Below are 23,398 nucleotides of genomic sequence, written 5' to 3' on the forward strand. Positions count from 1 at the left end.
TTTCTAGTCTGAAGGAAAAGGAAAATCTCTGCCCTGATGAAACAATTATTATCAGGCCTGGACAGTATCAAGCTTGTAGGTGAAGAACTTTTAAGCATACAACCCTGCACCAAATATTCCTGAGGTTTGGCTGCAATCCTTGAAAAAGCTGTCTAGTAGTCAATCAGCAGCAGAATCTGCAATTTTAAGTTAGATTTCTGTTCTGCCTTGTGCAAAGGGGCAGGATAATTCCCCTGGAACAGGAACTGCAGAACTCAGGAGTGGGACCACTCAGTCCACTGAAAAAATCTTGTGCAAAAGAGGGCCTTGGAGCTTTTTCAAGCAGAGATTCTGCTGTCTGTAGGTGTCTATTTTGTTTGGGATATATAGCATACAATGCTATCCTGATTGGTGTTTATGTCCTTTCACTTAAAGTATGACAAGGAATCCTCTTCATGAGGAACAGTCCTGCTACTTCAAATACATTAGCTGGGAAGTTACAGCTTTCAGTGAAGAAAAGCCAGGTTCTGTTTTCAGTGATAGCCCCTAGCTGTATTCACCTTGTGGGCTGTATGCAGGCCCTATTACTCAAGCTCAGAGATCTTTTTTCCCTTTTGCATAGGGTATGAGGCAGGGAGCACCTCACACATGAGTGTCTCTCAGGGACAATGCTGAGACGGAGTGGCCTGCTGTGGTGAGTTTTAGACAGGTTGTGAGATGTTTCCTGTTTACTAGACGCTCAAGCTGTGAATATGCCTCCACAAGTCTTCTCCAAAGACTACTTTTCACTTAGTGTGACTTAGGCTGGGTCTGGTTGCCTCCTGTGTGAAGCAGGAGCCTTAACTACCTCATGAGGTGCCATATTTCTGATAAATATTCAATCCATCATTATTTTAGAACAAGAAGATATCAGGAGCTTGAACAGCACAATTACAGACTCGGAGGCTTATGACATCAGCATTAAATTCAGAAGCCTATGGCCACATTAAACAGGCAGGAGCTGTGAACTGGCAAAAGCTTTCATTATTGAATCAACAGGAGGCTGTTATCTGAAGAAGTCCTCCCTCAAGGAAGCAGCTGTAACCCTCACTGTATCAAGATTTCTTGAGCACATGAGATTAGTAAGGAAGCTCATTGGCAAGTGAAATACGGCAACAGAGAGTCATCTCCAGCTCTGTTTCACCTGGCAGCTGATGAAGGTAGCACCTCTCACAACAGGCCTTAGCACCACAATGTTTCTGACCTCCTCACACTTGTATCACATTTCTCCTCAGGATATGTTACAAGCCATTTGCATCAGGGCCACAGTATTCCTCAGAGCTACAGTTGTGTTAAAGAAGCCTTCTCCCTAAGATTCCCTATGGCAGGTGATAAGGATATTCAGATCTTGAAGGCCAAGTGAGGTTTCTGCTGTCAAGACAGTAAAAGTGCAACACTTTGTTTTAGGTAACACCAGGTTCCAGACTCATGTCAGCACTTGAAGCATGGATTAAGTGCAGAAAAGCCAATGACAGTTTCTTGACACAGGTGACTGGTGAGTCAACTACAGAAGGTGTGCTGTTGGACCTGTTACTCATGAACAAACTGGCTGGGGGTGTGGAGGCTGAGGGCAGTTTTGGCTGAAACCCTGAGATTGTATAGTTTGAAATGCTGAGATAAATGAGCAAAACAAATAGTAGAATTGCCAGGCTTGACTTCTGGAGAGCAAATGTCAGCTTGTTTGAGGATCTGCTGGGCAGGATCACATCAATTAGCTGCCCCTGGGACAGCTGTCCGATCTTCAAGAGCTGTCTCCTTAAAACAGAGTTGGTCCACTCCAAATCACAGAAAGATGAGCAAGCGTGGTACAAGGCCAGTATAGATGAGCAGGACGCTCTCAACTGACCTCAAATACAAAAGAGAAGTATGCAGAAGGTAGAAACAGGTCCAGGACTACCTGGATGGAATATAGAGATATTGCCCAAGTCTGCAGGGAGGGATTTGGGAAAGCCAAAGCTCAGCTGGTGTTGCAACAGCAAGGAATGTGAAGGGCAACGAAAAGGCATCCTATGGAAAATGTGAACCAAGTACTCTATGTGGCAGGGGGAGCTACTGACAAAAGGCATGGGAAAAGGTGAAGTGGTTAAAGCCTCTTCTGCTTTTTATTGTTTTGGTTTGCTTTTTTATTTGCAAGAGTTACAGTACAGAGACTGAGCACTTAATGCCAGTTGGATTTACAGAGGTTCGTGGAAGCAGATGGGATGCATATGAGGGTGCTGAGGAAGCTAGCCCCTGTCACTGAGAGTTTGCTGTCCATTGACTTTGATAGGTTGTGGTGGTTGGAGTGGTCCCCCATGGACAGAAGAAAAAGGCAAATGTCATACTCATCTTCAAGAAGGCTGAGAAAGAGGATCCAGGGAACTACAAGCTAAGCAGTATAACCTCTGCCTCCTGTAAGATTTTTTCCTCCTGGAAGCCATTTCTGAGCTCATAAAGTGCAAGAGAGTAATTAGAAATAGGCAATATGAATTTACCAAGGTCAGGCTGTCCCTGATCAACCCAATTAGTTAATCATAGTAAGATGACTGGTTTTCTGGATAAGGGAAGAGTAGTGAATATTGTTTACCTTGACTTTATCAGAGCTTTTCCCAAGGTCTTTAATAGGATCCTACCAGTCAAAATAGGGAGATATGGGAAGAATAAGCATATGATAAGGTGGATGGAAAACTGGCTGAACTACCAGGCTAAACAGGTTGTGATTGGCAGTACAAAGTCTATCTGACAGCTGGTTGCTAGTGGCAATCCCCCTCAGGGACAGATTCTGGGGCCAGTGCGTTTTGGTCTCTTCACTGTTAATGCTCACTATATGGGGGAGAATGCACTATCAGCAACTTAATGGATTATACCAGCCTGCAATGCTGTAGGGCAGGGCTGTTACTCAGAGGGACCAGGACAGGCTAGAGAAATGGATTGCCAGGAGCCTCACCAAGCTCAGCAGAGTCAAGCAAGAAGTCCTGTATTGTACATAGGATAACCACCTGCACTAGTATATGCTGCAGGTCAACAGACTAGAGAGCAGCCTTGCAGAAAGGGACTTGGGATCCCAGTGGACACACTGCCAATGAGCTGGCAGTTGAGGCAAATAAGGTCAACCTTGTACTGGATTATATTAGTGAGATATAACCAGCAGGTCGAAGGAAGTAATTGTTCTCCTCTATTTGGCACTTGCGAGACTGCTTCTGGAGAGCTGTTTTGACTGCCCAGCACAAGACATTGATGTACTGTTGTGAATACAAGAGTGTTACTAAGATCACACAGGTTGGGGTACAAGCATATGAGGGGATTGTGGTGGGGTGAGTATAGAGGAGAGATCTAGACTCTTGGAGATTAATGGTGATAGGGGAGGAGCTAATTGACTGCATGTAAGGGAAAATATTGTCACTATTAGGATGGTCAAATGCTGGGGTGGGCTTTCAGTAGATGTCCAAAACCTCATTGAGCAACCTGCTTTAGTTGGAGCTGGTTTGAATGAGAAGTTGGACTAGGTGATTTCCAGGGACCACTTCCAACCTGTCCATCAGAGGAGCAAGGCAGAGACCAGTGGGTGGAAATGGTTTGCCACTGTGGATCTTTCTACCCTCAGAGATCTTGAATGCCAAAGGTGGGGCACCTACACATTTCAACAATGAAAGATGGCAGCTGGTTTTGACTGAGTACTGCAGCTTTCAATATAGAGACCTAAAATCTGTCTTAATCTCTTTTTTGAATCTGGCTCTTAATACTGAACTTTGTAAAGTATGGATGTCTCTTTTTCAAAGACTGTGCACTCCTTAACTGAAGACATGAAAAACCCAAGAGAATGATTTATCAGTATTGCTTTGAGGGACATTTTCCTTCCTATTGTTTATCCTAACATGAGATTGGAGATAGTAGGAAGTGGCAGATATTTTGGAGTGGCCCTGTTGTTTTCAGGACTGTGAGTTGTTGTTTTCCTTCGTGGGTTTCTTATCTGCTTAATAGTTACTGCATACTTGTCTGTAGGTGCCTATCATATATGTCTGCAGTTGGCATCTTTGTGGAGTTAGGTCATGGTTGTCTTCTATCTGGTGTTAATTCCCATTTCCAAATGCTGTTTAACTTCAGCTTTAGCAAAACTATATGTGAATGGGATGTTGCTGCACTCACAGTGTTGTGCAGGGCTAATGTAGAGCTGTGCATTACAAGAATTGTGTAAAATGAGAAGCTGACTTACATTAGTGTCTTTCCGTTAAAAAATATGCACATTCTAAACATAGTGCTTGGAAGAAAATGTCATCTATCTCCTTACGACTGTGATCAAATTCTATGTATTTTATAAGAAACAGTATGAACCTTCTTTATGTCTCACTAAAAATTTAATATACATGAAACGTATTTTACTGGAATATCTGACTTTTCCTTCTTCTCGTGTAATCATTCACAATTTTGCAAAATAGATAGGGATCTCTGATTTGGCAGCAGCTTCCACAGGTATAGGTAACAGGACAAATACAAGGCAGTGGATAATCACAACTCTTATTGTAAAGAAAAACATCCAGGATATTTTTAACCTTTGATAACTAGCAAGTATTACTTGTATTTTGTCTTAAATCCTGTATTTAATCATTAGTTTGATAATGCCTCTTTTTATATGACAGAAGAGTTAGAATATAAACCCCCTTCTCCTTTCCTCAGTAGTATGTTAACAAAACCGCATACTGGCTCATATCTTATTAGATATGGGGAAGGGGAAAAAAGAATTTTCCAAATGGGGAAAGGAAAAAATATTTATCAGCTTTCAACACTTGGCTTAAATTATATCATGCTCTAGCAAGAAAAAGTATATGTCTGTTCAGGTTTGGGTTTGTTTTTTTTCAGGAGAGGCTCTATGCTCCAGAAACCATAACATATTCAGCGCATATAATAAAAGTGTCACTCATATGCTGGTCACTAGAATACACTTCTGCAAAAAAAAAGTTGTAACTAATGAGTCTCCCCTCAGTTAAGAAAATAATTTCTATTTAAATAGCTTTGAAATGTCAAGATCTTCATCTTTTAATAAGTGATAGTTTAAAGCCTGTGATACAGTCTGAAAACTTATCAAACATACAATCTTCTTAATGTGCCAGGACTTTGATTACATAAAAATGTTTGGTTTATGGGGAATATTCATAAATGTGATATATATGTGGTATGTATACACACAGTGTAAAACATAATTTAAAAAATATAGCTCCATACTTATGGAATATTTTAAAAACCCAAATAATTCCTTTCTACATTTTTTTAATTTTATTTTTTTAAGTAGTGCCTGGTTTGGGCATACTATTTTGGTATAATTTCTGCCATGGTGATGGCTGTATAGGATCATCAATAGTTCCTCTATAGAGGAACTGGAGATAGTCTATTACTTGATTGTGTCCTGGAATATCCCTAGCGTTCAGTCAAACTCATTGAATTTCTCTCCTAGTTTAGATTGGGTGAAGGCAGCTGATAGGCATAGAGTCATAGTCAATGGAGACCTAGTCAAAACAGTCGATCTTGTCCAGAAAGTGAGTCAACTCGTTTTAAAGCAGGCATCACTTTTTGTCAAATGAATCACACTCCAGACTCCATTGATGCAGATATGTCAAGCTGGATGAGATGGATCCCATCCTTAGTCCCTAGATGTTTCTGCTCACTTGTTTGAAGTGAACTGAAGCACCTGAAAACAAAGTTTGATGTGCGTTTTGCATTGCAGTTGCAATTGTGACAACTGCTGTCTCAGCCTTACTGAGTTAGCTGTAAGTCACCAGCTTGGCATTGCCAGCTGCATTTGTGCACTCTGCTGTACCTGAACTATTCATGGTCCCTACATGAGTTACTGGTGCATTCAGCATTTAAATGCAGCAAACTCCTTTGGTGTTCTTACTGAAAACTAACTTTATTAAGAGCCATATTTACACTGTAGAAAGCTGCTTTTTAAATGGCCCCAGAACTTTTAAATTAAGTTGGCTGACAGATTCTAAAAAATCTTTCACTAAGGAACTGTACCAAATCTGTATCAGGTACAGGTACAAATTCTGTCTGAATGTCATTATATAATGCGTCTGAGTTCTGTCTGTGAATTTCTTTACTGGCATGTGAACGAAGAAGCAGCCTTCGTGGTCTGGACCTCCTACCACTGTGATCCTTTTCAGGAATAGAGAGAAACATGGAAAGATGGGGTCAAAGCTACAAATATGCTTTAGATAAAAGAGAGAGAGGAAAGATAAGTCTGAGGGATCAACATGTACAGTAAAGGGGGAGGTAACCCTGAACCTCTAAACCCTTTGGCTTATTCCATGTTGTTTTCTGCAAATGCTGTGCCCTTTTCTATCCCTGTCCCCCCCAACTGGGTTGTTTATCTAATATCCAATTCCATGTCTTCCCTAGCAGGTTGATGGCAAGTAGGGGAAAATGATGGAAGAGTAGGTGGCCCAGAGCAGTGGCATACAGTTAGTAGGTCCTTATAGCCACCAGTGCCGTGTTACATCACAGACAGGGTAGCCCTTAATGGCTTTACCTTGCTGACTGGAAATGTGCCACGAGCATGTGGAGGAGGTATGACCAAATATCCTCCACTGACTCTTGTTTGCTTTGCATGAATTAAGACTAGAGGAAGAAATTAGCAGAGGCCTGAAATGTAAGGAATTTGTGTTCTGTGGTGGGGTTTTTTTTGTTAGTCATCTCTGAAGTAGTATGACATCTGGATAGGAACTTGTTGTGGTTTAAGCCCAGGCTGTAAATCAGAACCACGCAGTCTACTTCCCCCCCTTCTTCCCCCCGCTCCTGGAGGGATGGGGAGAAGATTCGAAAGAATGTAACTCCCACGGGTTGAGATAAGAACAGTTTAATAACTAAGGTATAACACAAATCACTACTGCTACCGCCAATAATAATAATGATAAAGGAAATAACAAGGGAAGAGAATACAACACCTCACCGACCGATAACTCACCCCCACCCAGGAGTGATCCAGCCCTTCCGGGAACTCTCAGTTCTACATCCTGGGCATGACGTGCTGTGGTATGGAATACCAATTTGGCTAGTTTGGGTCAGGTGTCCTGTGCCTGCTTCCTCCTGGCTTCCCTCCTCCCTGGCAGAGCACGAGACTCACAAAGTCCTTGGTCAGACCAACCATCAGTGTTATCAGCTCTGTTCCCAGGCCGAAAGTCAAAAAGACAGCACTGTACCAGCTACTAAGAAGGAGAAAAAATTACTGCTGCTGCTAAACCAGGACAGAACTACTTTTTCCTCTGTGTTAACAGGCAGGTCATGGCAGGCATGCTTCCACCCCCTCTTACTCCAAGGCTGAAATCTTTGAGAGAAGTTACTTGTTCCTCTGCTCTGCATCCCTCTGCGTAACTCTGGATGCCCTTTGCCTGGAGGAAGTAACAGCCCAGCTCAAGGTGCAGAAGCTTTCTTAGCAGTGTGGGAGGAGAAGTGGGAGTGGATTTCAGGGAAGCCTCTGATCAGGAAGCTGCCCAAGCAAGCTGGTGGGGAATGGCTGCATTCCAGGGGAGTTTCCTAATTGCTGTGCCACTGGGGCATGCTGGGGAGCATATCCTGGCCAGTGCCAAACACTTCAGCTGCCTTTGCCCAAGCACTTGACCAAGCAATTGTGCTTGAAGGCTGTTTCCAGATTCAGCCCCGCAGGTGAGGCAGGGAAGGAGCTTCCTGTTGTGGGAATCTCATTGAAGCTGAAAGGGTGAGTAAGCAGGTTTCAAGTGCTGTCAAAGTAAGACTATGATTCCTTGCCTTGTGGCAAAAGTTTAGGTTCATAGGGACATAAATATTCCAGTACCAGCAGGTACCTCACTGGAAACGGTGGAGCTCTGCAGTGCCTTTGAACCTTCCAAGAACTGGTGACAAATAACAAAGATGTCTGATATCTTTGCATTGTGCCCAAAATAACAGGCTAAAGCAGGTTTTACACTTGCAGGGATGTTTTTTCACTGTGAATTCAATAAACTGGTTTTGCAACTGTAAGAAGCTGATGTGCTACTTGCCTCTTCCTTGGCCTTTAACTGATTACACTTTGAAAAATGTTGTTGTACAATGTCATTAACATGGGCTTTATCCTGTTTACATGGTGATATCCAGTAAACCACAAATACTGATGATATTTAAAGATTAATTAAAAAAAAATTGTTATTGTGATATAAGCAAAACTTCACAGGTTCTTTGTCCACAATCTTGTCTACTTGAGAAATCTGTCCCATTCCCAGAAATAGATTTGAAAGCTGAAAAAATGGCAGGGAATGTGAGTGTGCATCTTTGCTGACTGTCTGTCTATATGGAATTAATTCTATGAAGACATTAATTACTCTATAAAGACAATTCTATGAAGACAGCAGCTTGCTTACACTAAGTAAGTAATTTTATGGGTAGAACAGAGCTGTTACATGCATAGTAAAAAAGACATGCAAAATGCCAGTGTTTAAAAAGTAAAGTCAAGTTCAAATAGGAGAAGTGTCATAAATTTTAAATAGTGTGACTACCAACAGTGTGTCCATCTTTGACTCAAGATGTCAAACATGAATTACCGCAGATATTACTGAGAGTCTGTGGTGTTTGGTAGACATGTGACCAAAGTAGATAGATAACCTAGCAGCTGCTTCTACCTCTAGAAACTGTGACTACATGTCCGACCAAAGCCTATTAAAAAGAGAAATTCTCACAGCAAACAAGCTCTGCCTTGCTGTGCTGTATGTGGAGACACCACACTTCCGCTAGGTGGACCTGGTGGAATAGCTGATAACAGTAGGCTACTGTTCTTGCATGGCCAGCTTCAATTTTGGTGAGACACATGCACTTTCTGACAATGGACGAATCTTAGGGCTGAGTTGCCTTTTCCACCTTTTTCCGCCAACTGTGTATTCATCTGCTCCGAGCTTCTCACCTTTTGCCAGTCTGCTCTAATACCTATTCCTGTGTCCTGTACCCATTCCCTCAATTAGCCAATACTAATTTATTTTATCAGATTGTTCATCTGGGCCCTAATCTCTTCGTTTAATAAAACCTTGTCCTAGGAGCGAAAGGCTCTGGTCTTCTTGCCAGTCACTTCCAGTTCCTCTGGTAACATCCCAGTCCTTATCTCTGCTTTTACCTAGCCAAGCCAAGCTGATGTTCAGTTTGCTCCCTGTCCTATCTATCTTTTCCCACCTGCTCCATCCCCCAGCCTGTCTGAGCAGCTTTGTCTCCAGTCTTGCCCCATCTTATTTGTCAGGTCAGTCACTGTTTGCTCTGGAGAAAATGTCTTCATGAGATTTTATGCCTCTTCTATTCTGTCTCCTTCCTCCTACCCTTCATTGATCACATCATGTGCTGTACTTTAGATGTTGAATTCTGCTAAAGAAAGAATGGGAGATTCCTTTGAAGAGGTGGTTCATAATAACAGACAGCTACTTAAAGTAGACAGTATGAATACTTCTTAGTATCATAGTTACCAGAGTAACTGTAAGCAAAGACAGTATTTCCTCAATAGGGCTAGCTTCATAAGGTTGATGTACTGCTGAAGTTTTAGAGTATTGTTTCTGAAGTCTCCACTGTTTGACTTAACCTGAAATACCAAACACATCTGCAAATAGTGATCGCATAAAATGTTTTCTGCTATGGAAGTGTTTCAAATTAACGCAAATATAAATGCATCTACCCTTTTACTTATCTATGACCAAAATCCTAGAGTCGCAATCATAACTCTTTGCATTGGAATTGGTATTGTTATTGGTGACATAAGTAGCAGTCCACCAGGAATGAATAAATAGGCTGACCTTGTGTTTTGCATAATGAGTATCCTACATAATCCATGAGTGACTCCACCTATATACAATGGAATTTAGTTCTAGAATCACTGTAATAATGGAATAAATGATAGTGTGTTGAATGTCAGGATCCTGTTCTCAGAAGCATGGGTCTTTTTGTCTTGGGAAAAGAGTAGAGCACTTAAATGAGGGAGGACAGAAAAGAAGAAAGAAAGGGAGTAAACATGTTCTCACCTGCATGTCTCATTTAAAACTTTAATAAATTTTAATTAACCAGGAGATCTAAAATCAATATAGCATGATAGTATGTAATAAGGCATTGCTTCTATAGCTCACAGCACTAGTAAGGAAACTATTTTGCCTGGTCTCTTAAAGAAATTGGGCTTATAAAGTCATGCTTGCTCTTGTTTTCATGAATTTGGAAATATGCTCTTATAAACAAACAAACTCTACTGGGGAGAGTCTTCATGAGAGTTTTTCTCTTACTGGATACCAGAAAATTAATGTAAGTAGTACAGCACAAGAAAACTTGAACCAGAGTTTGTGCCTTTGTAAATGTTCAGTCAATCAGGCTTAGGACACAAATCCAAAAGGAAAACGAATTTCTTTAGATTGATTTTCGCTGAACTGCGTTTTAATTAATCTAACTTTCAGCTTTGGTTTCCAGCAGGACAGTTACTATATACTAGAATGACAGATTTGTATCCTTCTCCTGGGAGATGATCAGCTTCATTATTTAAATAATTAGATGAAATCTGGGACTAGAAAATCTTAATTTCATACTGAGTTAGAATACCATGTCCAGTTTTAGACACCAGACTTGAAGGAAGAGGAGAATCAGCTGGAGACAGTCCAGAGGAGAATGACAAGAAAGATCAAAAGTGTAGAAATTATAGCCTAAAAGAAAAAAAAATTGAATAAATTATGTTAGTTTAGTCTGACACAGAAAAGATAGAGCAAAGACATTATAACACAAGAGGTTGCTCCAAGGAGGAAGAGAACAACCTATTTCCCTTGCCTGTGTTTGATAGAACAAGAAGTAATAGGCTTAAATTACAGCAAGGAAGATTTATTTAGAAATTACAGAAAATTTTAATGGTGAGGATAGGGAATAGATTGCTTGGCAAGCTTTTGGAGTTTCCATCTCCATTGGAGATCTGTAAGATCAGAGTACTTGAATAACTGCTTCTTGCAGACAGGAGGATGGATTAGATGTCTTCTAGAGGTCCCTTCTAATTCTACTGTATATTTTACTCTAGTAGTAAAACTGTAGTTTAAAAGATAGCCTTCATGTATTCTTCTTACACTATCTCATCCTTGTCTTCAAGCAGTGATAAAATCCTTCTGTAGAAAAACGGGTAAACAATGATCTTGTAATGAAAAACGGAAATACATCTTGGAATAAAGTACTTTTTGATACACCTTTGTTTAGATAATTCCGCAAAAGTACTTGGAAAGTTGGCTGTAATAGGGGAAAAACATATAATGTGATTATAAAATTACTTTCTCAGCACCTGTTACTGTTGTACTGAATGATACCACTGTAGATCACTCATGTGGGAACTTCAGAAATCAATTGAATAAAATTACCCTAATTGCATTCTGAATACTAAATATAGTTTTAGGTTTTTATATTATCATTCTTTCTATTTTAAAGATTTCGTTTAACTGGAAATATTAGAAGTAGCACTTTAGTTCTCAAAAAATTGTATGTACCTCTTGAAAGCCATTTAAAAAAATAAAGGATAAAGTAGACATTTCAGAGATAACTTTAAAAGTCCCTATAACTGTCTTTGTGGCTGAATCCCTCAGAATAAAATGGTTGTGCTGATGGGGCTGACCGACCACTTGTAAATCACGATTTGAACCACATGCTTCTGACGCAGAGTTTTGAATCTATTTATATATTTAATTCTGGTCAGTCTTTCTATTCCACAGTTTGCATTATAACTTGAATGCAGTTTGTTTGCATTGCCTGCAATATGATCGGGGCATAGCACTTATACTGCAGAAAGTCACAGAAATTTGACTCTGCTGTTCTATTTCTTGAATATTTGATTTTTAAATAGTTCAGTCTGTTCAATTGTGGAACATCTTCTTTGAGCAACACCAGGAACAGAGAAATTGGTTTAAATTCAGGGCAGCAATGCCCAACTCAAGGCACCTTGCCAGCTACCTGTATCCTCTTTCCCCTTTGGACACTTAGACCTCAGAAGATCTTGGTCCTGAGGAAGGGCACCATCAGCAGTCGGAGCTGAGCAGTGAGCTGCCCCTGGTGCCACTGAGCCATGTGGAGCTGGTCCTGGCTCATGGGAAATGCTGTCTGTCCTTCCTCCAGTTTCGCAGATGTAGACCTCGGGAGATCAGTGTAGTCACAGGTTCCAGGTTTATAGCACATGGACTGAATGTGATTGCCTGGACACTTCACCTTGCACCAGGCTTACTTCAAACCTCCTTCCTCCCTTTTGCTCTCACCAGAGATATGTCTCACCAGAGATATGCCATGGGACCAGATATGTACCATGGATATACGCATATTATGTGTAATCCTCTTCTGCCATTGAAATAGAAAGTGATATCAGAATTTAGGTGACTCTGCAAGTCTACAACAGTCAAAACTGATGCACTGAATGGATGTAGCAACTTACTCAGTGGACAGGAAATTGAGCCAAACTTTTGGAGGCTTCACTGGAGTGTAAATCTTAGGCTTGGATACTTATGATCCTGCAGACATACATGCCCTGTAGATCTTAGCAGAGGGTAGAGTTATCTGAAATTAACTTTAAGTAAAATTGATCAGTTATTGGAAGGAATCTGGCTTCGGTAATAGGAAGTCACAGGGAAGATGCTCTGCCTTCTCAAAACCATGTAGGTTCTACTGGTTGAAGACAGTTGCTTAAATCAAGCTCAAGAGCACCTTGCCAGTGTTATTTTTCAAAATGTGACCCACACAAATTCCTAGAACATGTTAAAACACTGAGTGTTAACAACACAAAAGTTCACAGTTGTCCATAAAGAAAGGATAAACAGTGGCCCAGCCCCCTGAGAATCTCTGCACCATTCAGCAACTTGTTGACATGCTTAGATTCCTCATGGCTTTAACTCGTAAGAACATGTGTTCTCATGAAAAAAACACATTAAAATGAAAACAAGCTTAATAATAAAATTTTTAATTGTGAAGCTCTGAAGGAAGTAGATAGTTGCAGGAACTGAGAATCTTTACAGATTTTTGTTATATTTTTAAAACCAGCACCTCTATTCTGGGCATTCATGTTCTCTAATGGAGATCAGGCGCATATTCAAAGAGGTTTTACAGGTACATTTCCTTACATTCAATAGACACAATGGATTTTAAACAGTTTCATAGCAACTGATGGTTCCTAATGGCCATTAACCTAGATAAGTGAGTGTCAGTTTGGTGCATCCTTAATGGTCCATAATGGTCTGTGGGTAAAAAATTCTTTCTCGTCATCTATTCCTAAGTAGTGGTTTTTTTTGGTTGTTGGTTGTTGGGATTTTTTCTTCCTAAACCTTGTTTTACGAAGCAGGTTCATGTGAATTTTTGCATTCAGGGAAAAAAAAATGCATACTCAAGAGGTTTATGATAAGAGCATTTACCACAAAAAAAAGATTTATATTTCTCTGGAATGTAGTAGCCATAGTTTATCCTATCAGGTAAAAAAACTTTTTAAAGTTGAATATATACCTTGACAGCAGCTAAACAGACATTCCTAAATAGTGGAGATTTTTCAATGACTGTTGCTATACCTGTTGGAATTCAGAAAGGCAGTTTAACATTCATTTTTAATATTAAATTCTTTTCTGCTGCCAGGACATGTCGTATGTCTTCTGCGAGACAAAATACTGCTAATGCCATGGTAGAGGAGGAAATCACTGCGATGCTTGATGGATGGAGCCAGCATAAAGCCCTGGGAAGAGCAGAACCCAAGAGCTCTGGGAAGTGCAGAGTTGGGATGTAAGAATTAGTACTGGGGTGCTGTGTCCCTCAGAACCGTAGTGTCATGATGCTGGAGCTGCTCTGTCAGCAGTCTTTTGATGGAGGCATGGTGCTGTTGGAGAAAGACAGTACATCTTGGAGGAAAATTGCACCACCTCTCAGAGTGGCATGTGTTTTAAATAAGTACCTCACACCCCCCACTCACATGAACCATTGTGTCAGCAACCGTATGTACTCATACCCCATGAAGTTATCTACCCCAAGTATGCCTTCATTGATGTAGCTATGCAGGAAGACTTTTGCAGTGCATGCGTGGGCTTAATTCTGTCCCCAAATCTCTACTAAGGTTTACTGTATAGTAACATAAACCTGTGTGTTAAAAATAATGCTTTAATATACTGTGGTGTGCTACATGATATCTCAGACTAATTGTATGTGATGCGTATTTTCATGAACCTTAATGAGACTTACAAAAGTAAGAGGCAAATTTTAGAGCAAATTGGATTAAATAGCTTAGTATATATAATAGCTTCATAAAGACTTTAAATTTCAATCAAGTTTGGAGTCTGAGACTAATAATTCTTAGACGGGATTTTTAAAATGTCTCAAATTTAAGATCAAATAGTGCACATTATCATCAGTGTATTTGTATAGCAGTAATTCCTAGAACTATGAACATTAAAATGACATATTTCAGAAGCCACCGTTGGCCTTTCCCAAAATTCCAGCTTGGATTTTGTTGGTTCTTTTGCCCAGCTGTACCTAGGGTGGTATCCTGCATTGCTGCAACCCAGTCATCCCTGTGCAAACTTCTGTGAGACTCCTGTGTTGATGCGGTTCTTGTTCCCAATGATGAGGCAATGCAATATCAATCCTAGTCTTGCTTAATGTGTGGGACAGGCAGAAAGATGTTTGATTCTTTGTTATCTGCTTGATACGCAATCTTTACAGGAAGAAAAAAAGAGATGGGTTTGTATTCTGGTCTGTTATTCCCCATGCCTGTGGTCATAGTGCCTTCCAACCTCAGTAGTACTCAGGACTTCATAAATATTATAAAGTTTGTGGATTTCAAAGTTTCCTCCCATTTGAGCTTTCTTTTCCACAGTTCTGGGGGACTTTGCATTAGACTGAATGGATCATTTATGGGTGGTGGAACTGGTGAGCCTCAGACCCTTTCAAGTAGTTCACACCACAGGGTTCATCTCACAGATAGTTCACATTGTTTGTCTTCTCACACATAGGTTTATCTATGAGGTCTGGGAACACGTGTGTGTGTGTGGCCATGTGTGGCTGGGATTAATTAATGTTTTCACTCTTCTGCTTCTGGTCATTATCCATACCTGTTCATAACACACAGCAGGTTTTGATAGTGGCCATCAAGTAAATGAAAATGAGCTGGGCTTTTAAGAAGCCTGCCTGTAGTAGACATTTTACTGGTTGTCATGAGGTGATGAGGGATTGTCTTGGCATAGCAAAAGGTATTTGTATTTGTTAATTGGAAAGAAGACAATAAAACCTTCTAAAAGTTAATTTGTTGGATTTATGTATCTGTAGAGGGTCATGAGAATGCTTCTGTGATAAGCAGTAAGAAACTTTTAATAAGACGTTGTTGAAGGTAGGCAGTTTTGACTACAATTTTAATAACCTTAGTGAATTCATCATAATTCTAAAATAACTTAATAAACTTGTTGTGACCTTAAGACATTGCTAATATAGAATTATGTAAAATAAATGAATTTGACTAATGAAATAGGATATTCTGGAAGCATTGTGGAATACACAAGTATATAAAATAAACAGTTTGAGTTTCAGTATGCTTAAGAAATAATTCTTCAGACCTTTTCTCAGAATGACAGCTTTGCTTTCTGTGGATCATCTTGTCCTGTTAGGGTAAAGATGCTGTGTCTATAGTGGGTATAAGCAACCTCTAGCAACGCCTTGCCTTCAGTCTACTTTTGGAGTTATTTTTAGAATGACTAGCCACATGTGAGATGAGCAAAGGTAGTAAGTGTCCATTAAACTTATCCAGTCTCAGTTGAATCTGGTGGTCAAAAGTCTTTAACATCTCTAAGACTCCCACTGTTCTCATAGATCTGGTTGAAATTGTCCAAGAGGTTGAAAAATTACCGGGAAAGTGGGGTAGTAGTTGAGCAAATGGATAATGATCCTGCATAAACCTCATTTCCTTAGGACATTATACAACAAAGTGAACAATCTGCTGGATGGGGGCATCTTCAATGTTTAGCAATATAGATGTTTTGTTTCAGTTGTTTATCTTACTGCCAGGTTATGGGGAAAGAATTCAGTTTGCTTATCAGGAAAAATACTAATCAGTCTTCATCACACTCGGCTTTTTCTTTGGAAAACATGTAAGAGTTAAACTGAATGTGTTCTACCTCAAGTTAGCTGTAGTTAGCATTTCTGATCAGAACATCCAGTTCGTTCTTCTGTCTTTCCTTTTAAAATTATGTTTTTATTTCAACCACTTTCCACCAGCAGGCAAAGCTGCTGTTACACTCTACCCAGCTGTGAAATCAATATGATTTTCATTACAAAGATTACAGAAACTGTCTTAGAAAGACTGTGAATTGCCAAAGGTCAAATAACAGTCAGTGGCAGAGCTTAGAATTTAGATGTACTAATTAAAAAATCTCGTGGTCTAAGTATATTAATGAAATGAACCCTGAGAAATATTTGCATTCAAGATGGCAACAATTTTAAAATGTTACATTGTTGCTTTAATTACTGTAGTTCATGTAAGTCACATCAAAATGTGGTGTATTTTTTCTCTGGTTTATGATTGTTTCTTATAAAATAGGTATTGGCTCTTTTTTAATCACAATTATTTGAACTTGATTAGATTAGAAAGTGTACCAGTCACAGAAGAGAGAACATACCTAGTGAGATTTCTGTCATATTGGGCTCTAAAAATAGTGAAAAAATAGTGAATGGGTGCATCAGGTATTTCTGTGATGTATGACTTCATTAACAACAAGAGGAAGTACACAGTCAAACTGAAAGCAGCACTTGAGTCTTTCAGACAGGGCAGCCAGTTCTACTTAAATTAAAATCAGCATTTTAAAATAAATGTTATTAGTCTTCCTAAGATCATCCTTGATGTCTTCTTATTAACCCTTATTTTTTCCAGTAGTTAAGTTACATCTGTCTTATTATGGATGAAAATAACAGGAAATCAATTATTTTGTCACTTGTATTTGTTTGATATTCCTCTCTCCTGTCTCTCTGTTTTTATTTAAATTCTGTCTTTTCCAACCCACATGCTAAATCAGGAAACTCAGATTGCCAAATATTGTGGATTTTGATAGGAAAAAGTTCTTCACCTCACAGCTAAAGAGTTTTTATGTTATTGTGCTCCCTCTGCTGGATAGTGCCTATTAATTTTTTATTCCCTGAGCTGTACTAATATTCGTGTTCTACAAACAAGCAATCACACTGCCCTAATGAAGGAGGTATAATAAGTGGGAATGCTCACTTTGGTCTCAGATGGCATGGAAGGGGACGGTTGTAAGGTAGGAAAAATCCTGTTGTCTGGCAGCTCAGAGCAACTGAAAGCCTTTGTTGGACATTTGAGGAAAAAGTTATTTACTATCTCTTGAACAAAACCAGATGGACACTAAATAACCTTCTTTCATTTGTATAACTTAGAGAGGATGATGTTGATTCTTGTCCTCTGTTAAGTACAAGAGTATCCTCGGATGTCCCCATAAGGTTATTAATGTCTCAGTCTTAGTGGTGTGGTTCTCATAACTCACTGCATCCTTTGTTGAATCTTACAAAGTTGCTGCTAGGCAAGTGTTTGCTCAGCAGAGAAAGCAAATGTGCTCTCATGCTTCGTGCCAGCCCCACGGCAAGGTGGCTATGGCTCAGTCCTTTCCCATCTTCACTGCAGTGAGGTGAAAAAGGCGAAAAGCAATACTCTTGTTCTGTTTCTAGCAGTGATTTTGGTCTTCATGGCCTTTGACTTCACTTTGGCTTTTTAGGCTTACCCTCCTGCTCACCTTTCCCACTGCTGTCACATGGTGAACCTGGCTTTATCTGTCCTTCATTCATTCCTCCCATCCTCCTTTTCTCCCTCCCTTCCTTCCTAGGGGGATGTGGCTTGGGTGGGCACCCCAGCATAGCTGATCCCATCCCACAGCTCTCTCTTAGGTGACTTCAGAGCCTCCTGACCCAGGGGGCCACCCAGGCCCCTCCATGGGGCACTGTCTGGACCAGCCAGCCCCCAGTTCCAGTCCTGTCCAGTCCAGTCAAGTTCCTGGTTTGGATTCCAAAACCTCCCAGCTCTTCCTGTGCTGACTGACCCAGTCAGTCCTATGGGAAGGGGATGCAAACTCAGCGTCCACTTCAGCTGTAGGTGGTTTGCCCATCTGAGTTGCTTCTTCACAGATCTTGTGCCATGGTTTTGCCAGATGAGCTGGATACCTTTGCAGTTTCCTTCAAATTTAATGTGATGCTGTAAATGCCACTGCATATTAGTATCACTGAACTGGGAGTTATTTTTCAGTTTGGCTTGGCTGCACTTACAGATTAGCTGTCCCATATTTCAATATAGATCAGACTGGTAGCATATTCCTAAAAAGCTATTAAAAATTACCAGTCACTGGGGGCAATAACTTATTGTATAAAAGTGATAGCTATTTGACTCTGGTTTTAACTAGAAGACTCATTTTGGGAAAAGGCATTATGGAAAAATTCTAGTTAAGAGTTTTTTTATTGGGGTCAGTTTTAAATTTCAATTTCTGGATATATAAAAATAATATTCAAGGTCTCTGATTCTCCCAGACAGTCCTGCAGTGAAGTAATCAGCATAATTATCTTCTCTATGACTCTCTAATAAACTACTTCCATGTGCATGTACACTTTCTTTTATGAAGAAGTTGCTTTTTTAAATCATTTCTGCAAGAACAAACTGGTTAAAAGAATAAATTTCCAGTTCCTAAAACCTTCAGTTTTTCCTGTTCAGAAGACAGATGTTGAATACATTTTGCTTTTGTTAGCGTAATAAAAGCTTGTGTTGTTGAATAAATATTCTTTCTTTAGCGAGGACTAAACAAAATCAGCATTGACATTTGCAGGACAGCTTATCCTAGGGTGAACTCCTTCGTTGAACCAAGTGGGGGTGATGATGGGACTGCTGGGAAGGACTTCTACGGAAGGGACTTCTTCTGGAGGAGCTTCCAGGATCAGGTTGAAAATCATTTGCCTATTGAGTTATAGCAACTAAAACACTTGACAGTGCTTGTTTCAGCAAGAGCACACACCATATGCTTTGGGTACATTCCCAAGCAGACTATTATCCTCCTAGTGCCCAGGTGAGCTCCTTAACACTCCTGTTAACCCATTCAGTGGGATTAATGCAGCAGCCCCTGCAGTTGGTGAGGAGATTCAAGTTGTCTGTAGGATGCATTGAATGAAACCTTAGATGAAGTTTGCATAATTGAAGTCACATGGGTGGAATTATTTTCCAGAGTTACAAATGTTAGCTTATTTGTTGGTTTCTTTATTCCAAGCTGCCTGTTTTCCTCCATCTTATGAAGAGCAGTGATGTGAAACAGAAAAAGGAATATGTAAAAACGTATAGCAGGCTTTAACTTCACGTACGTTACTGCTATTTTCCTAAGTTTTTCCAGAGAAGGTCTGGAATACTCTTGCATTGGCATTCCATATAATACTAATCCAAATGTAAATTTCTATGTTGATCAGGTCTTTCCTCCAAATGTGTGATCAGGTCATGGGAAGAAGTGTAGAAAATTTATAGTTGATGTGGATAGAGAAAGCTCCAGTTTAAGCTGTTGTAGTCCTCAATCAATTCCAGTCATTCTTTATCACTTTCTGGTCACACAACAAATTTAATAGAAAAATAATCTTTTGCAAAATAGCTTATTATAAGTAAGAGAAGAAGAATTGGGCTTTGCTAAAAAGAAATCACCCTCAGATCCCAATATTTTTCCAGGCTGTATTTCTTTATATGTGGAAATTTTTATTTTCATTTCCATTCATTTGAACAGCAGATTTGGATTTTTCTTTGGAAAAAAAAACCCAAGAAAACGAAAAAAGAATAGGTTATGTGGGGAGTGAAGAAGAATGAAGCTACAAACTAAACAGACAAAAGATACTATTTCAAATAAGTATATTTATGGTAGTGGGAGGGAAACATAGATCGAATGAGAAGAAAAGGCTGGAGAGGACCTACTCTGGATTCCCCTGATGTGATAACAGCTGTTATTACAGTATTCAGCTTTTTGAATTAAATATTGATAGAAATAAATGAATAAAAGACTAGTAAACTGAAATGTGTGTTCTGCCTTCCTAAAGCTTTTTTCAGCACCTGGAGTACCAGAATCAACACCCTTTTATACAATTAATGTATTAAGTAAAAACATCAGCTGACAGGAAATAAGAAAGTTCCTATGGCAACTAAAAATAAGCACAGGAGGAAAAACGCATCAAATGCTGTCAGCAGACAACATGAAAAGCAGCTGTATGGAGATAATAGAACAAGAGCATACACAGAAATCCTACTCGTAAACATACCTGTTTCGATAGCTTTTACTGGTAGGTTTTTGTTTTGTTCTTTTTTTCCCCAAAACGGGAATGTGATACCTTGGTTACAGCATCTACTTATCAATGTCTCACATTGCTTTGCTGAGATAGAGTCCTGGTTTATAGCCACACACAAACCTGGGGATAGAACCCCGCATCTTCAGGGGAGCAGATGTATCCCCTCAGATTTGTACCCTGTTGAGACAGCCTTTGGGTGCTTCAGATCTCATGCATGTCTGCCACTTTCTCTCAAGGTTACTCTTTGGTCCCTGCGCATGAATTGCATGAGAAAAGTTTATGGTAGAAGCAGAAGTGCGAAATATCTGGTAGAAATGTGACTTGTGGAAGAAAGAAGGCTGAACACATCATATAGACACTACTTATGCATGCAGTGGTGTTCATTTAAAGTTATACTGAGCTTGAGAAGGCATAGATGATAAAATCCCTGATGGAGGGGAAACCTGAGTGTGCAGCTGCAGGGCTGAGGATACAGCTGGGCCACTTGTGAGCTCCTCCTTTCATCTCAGTGGGAGAACTAGTTTTGAAGACAGTTTAACTCTTAAAATTCCTGGGTTATCTGCTTTTCCTACCTGTCTGATCCTCCTACCTTCACCTCTCTCATAAAAGGCAACACCACCACCTTCCTCCCCCACCAGAGCTGTGCAGGGCAGAGGGAGATGTACCATTTCCCCTTTGATCTCTGTGCTGTGGAGTTGTTGCTGCTCCTGCAGATCCATCCATGCTGCCCCTTCTGATACATAGATATTGCTGTTTTCACAGTAAAACTCTTCTGCTGAGCAATGCTTCATGTCCACACAGTACCCTGTGGGGTGGACCAAAAGCAGGACCAAAAGCAAGGACTGGGAGAAACATGGTCATACTGCCCTGATGCCAGTAAAGGCTTTTATCTTTACTCAGGCCTTTTGTAATTTCTGATTTTTGTATGTATCTGTGCTGATTGCTGGCCCAAATTTTGAATCCAGAACTCCAACTGTAAAAGACAACTCCATTGTTCCAAGGACAGCTTCGTTTTCAGCCTTACTATTACACAGCTCAGAGGACCTCCTGGGGCAAGAAGCCTCCTCAGCTGTGGTGAGGCAACTATATCATGCAATTGATTCCATAAGACTAATTTGGATGTGTTCCTATATATATATGCTTATACATTCTTCCCACTCCTGTTGTATCACACATGTAACTCATCATTACATGACTTAGGCTGTAAGTCAACACATGTAATGCACAGGCATGGGGAGTATGAATAGATATCAGCCACTGATACTATTATAGCTTACTTTGCAGTTTGGGTATGTGCAGGCTATTGTGAACAAGACCCTGCCCCTGTGTGGACTGTACTTGCACTGCCTGCAAGACACCACGTGCACAACTCCAAAGAAATTTAGGAACTAGTTATTAGGTAGTCCACAGCAAAACATCAGAAACTAGGTGATAAAGTCACTCAAAGGGAACCACTTTCTCAAACAGACTGACAAGAACAAGCATAAACATGTTGTGTTTTGCTCTGACATAATTAGCACAGCACAAAAATTAGCTGGTTTCTGATTGAGTAAAGGTGTATACTACACGTAAGTCCTCCAGCAAACAAAATACGTCCGAAATTATCTGAACCAGAAAGTTGCTGTAAAGGGAAATTGCACATTATATTGTAAAAGAAATTCAGGGCATGGCAGCTGAGTGCTGGCAATTACCTCCAAATCCATAACAGACTCATTCTCATTCATGTCTTGGCTATGGGAGCAGAGCAGCCTGTGTCTGTGGGAGCTGCAGGTCTTGCGTGAGGGAACATTTGGTCTCTGAGCTGTGAGTTCCTGGTGACAGTAATGGTCAGGTACAACTCGGAGCAGGAGGCGATGTGGATGGCACAACTTGTTCAGACCTTCCCTCCTGTCTGTGCATACCCTGTGCTCTTCAACAGCTGAAGGATCTTACTGACTGCTTCTCTAGTGCTGCTACAAAGCTGGGCCATAACACTGGTTATAAGGGTTAGATTACAGTGCAGTTTCTCCTACTCGTGAAATGCTGCAGCTCCTTCCACCTTTTATTCATGCCAGGCAGTAGATTCACAGAGTGTATGAATGAGTGTTGCAGGAGTAATCATCTTCCCCATCCCCAGCTAGGGGACATTTTTCACCTTGTGTGAACTAGCAGGGCAGTAAAATAGACAGCGTGTCTACTTTGTGTGAGACAGACTTGACATTTAATTTACCTTCTCATATTCAATAACTCTCTGATAACCAAGTTGAAAATAACAACAACCAACAACAAGCAAATGAAGCATTAGTGACCTCGTACTTTATCTTCCTGGATTGAACAGATATTCTTGATTTGCTGAAGAATCTTAAGACAAATATTAAGTAAGAAATAGAAGAAACTAATTATGCAGGTTGAACGTTTGTACTAAACAATCTCTAAAGAAGACGTTTGGATTAAAAAGTTTAGGTTTTAAAAAAAACATTTTTTAAAGTAGAAAATGCCAATTTATTCTTAAAAATAAGAATAGCTGTAACAGAGCATGAACTAAGGCATTGTACCTAACACCTCTAAAAACTCCGCTAAAGCCTACTTCTAGTGGCTCAGAACATGACTGCTGAAATGCTGACTGCTCAAAATGCTAAAATTTAAAGAGGTTTAGATTTTAAAAATATCTGCAAAGCACAAAAAAACAGTTTTCATTAGAAAAATGTGCTTCAATCAATGCAAATGCTCAAAGAATTTCGGAAGTCTTGTTTGTGGAAGGGATAAATGAAAGGTCGTTCTTCTCTCTTGTGACATTTGCCATCTTTTGCTCTAATGACGTCCAGCTCCATTGACCTTGGTGAACTTCTTGACAAAAATACTTGGCTTCCCCACACTGATACAAACATTTCTCCCCTAGCAACAGTCAATCCAGCTGGCCCCAGGTGGACCCAAAAGCTGAGGAGGAGCCTGTGTTGATCATCCCTATTTCAGCAAAATCAGTTGTTGAAACCTTATGTCTGGTGTAGAATAGAGGTGGCAAAGGCACTCTGAAGCTCAGGTAACTCCTGCTGATCAAGTATGTGCACAAACTCCTGAAGGAAAAGCACTTTTCAGCTGGAGCAAAGAAGCTAAAATG

General features: G+C 40.1%; 1 protein-coding gene across 1 annotated transcript in view; it reads left to right on the top strand.

The window, feature by feature from the left end:
- LOC308217395 (uncharacterized protein) overlaps positions 1–15,408 on the top strand; it is a gene marked incomplete at its 5' end in the record, with an annotated part of 30,425 nt that extends 15,017 nt beyond the window's left edge. The window contains one exon of the mRNA XM_080610455.1: positions 13,594–15,408. Coding sequence (XP_080466581.1) covers positions 13,594–13,632 — 39 coding nt within the window. The 3' untranslated portion in view covers positions 13,633–15,408. The remainder of the gene's footprint in view (positions 1–13,593) is intronic.
- Between the last annotated feature and the right edge of the window lie 7,990 nt (positions 15,409–23,398).

This window comes from Psittacula echo (assembly GCF_963264785.1).
Source record: "Psittacula echo genome assembly, chromosome: 1".
Taxonomy (NCBI): domain Eukaryota; kingdom Metazoa; phylum Chordata; class Aves; order Psittaciformes; family Psittacidae; genus Psittacula; species Psittacula echo.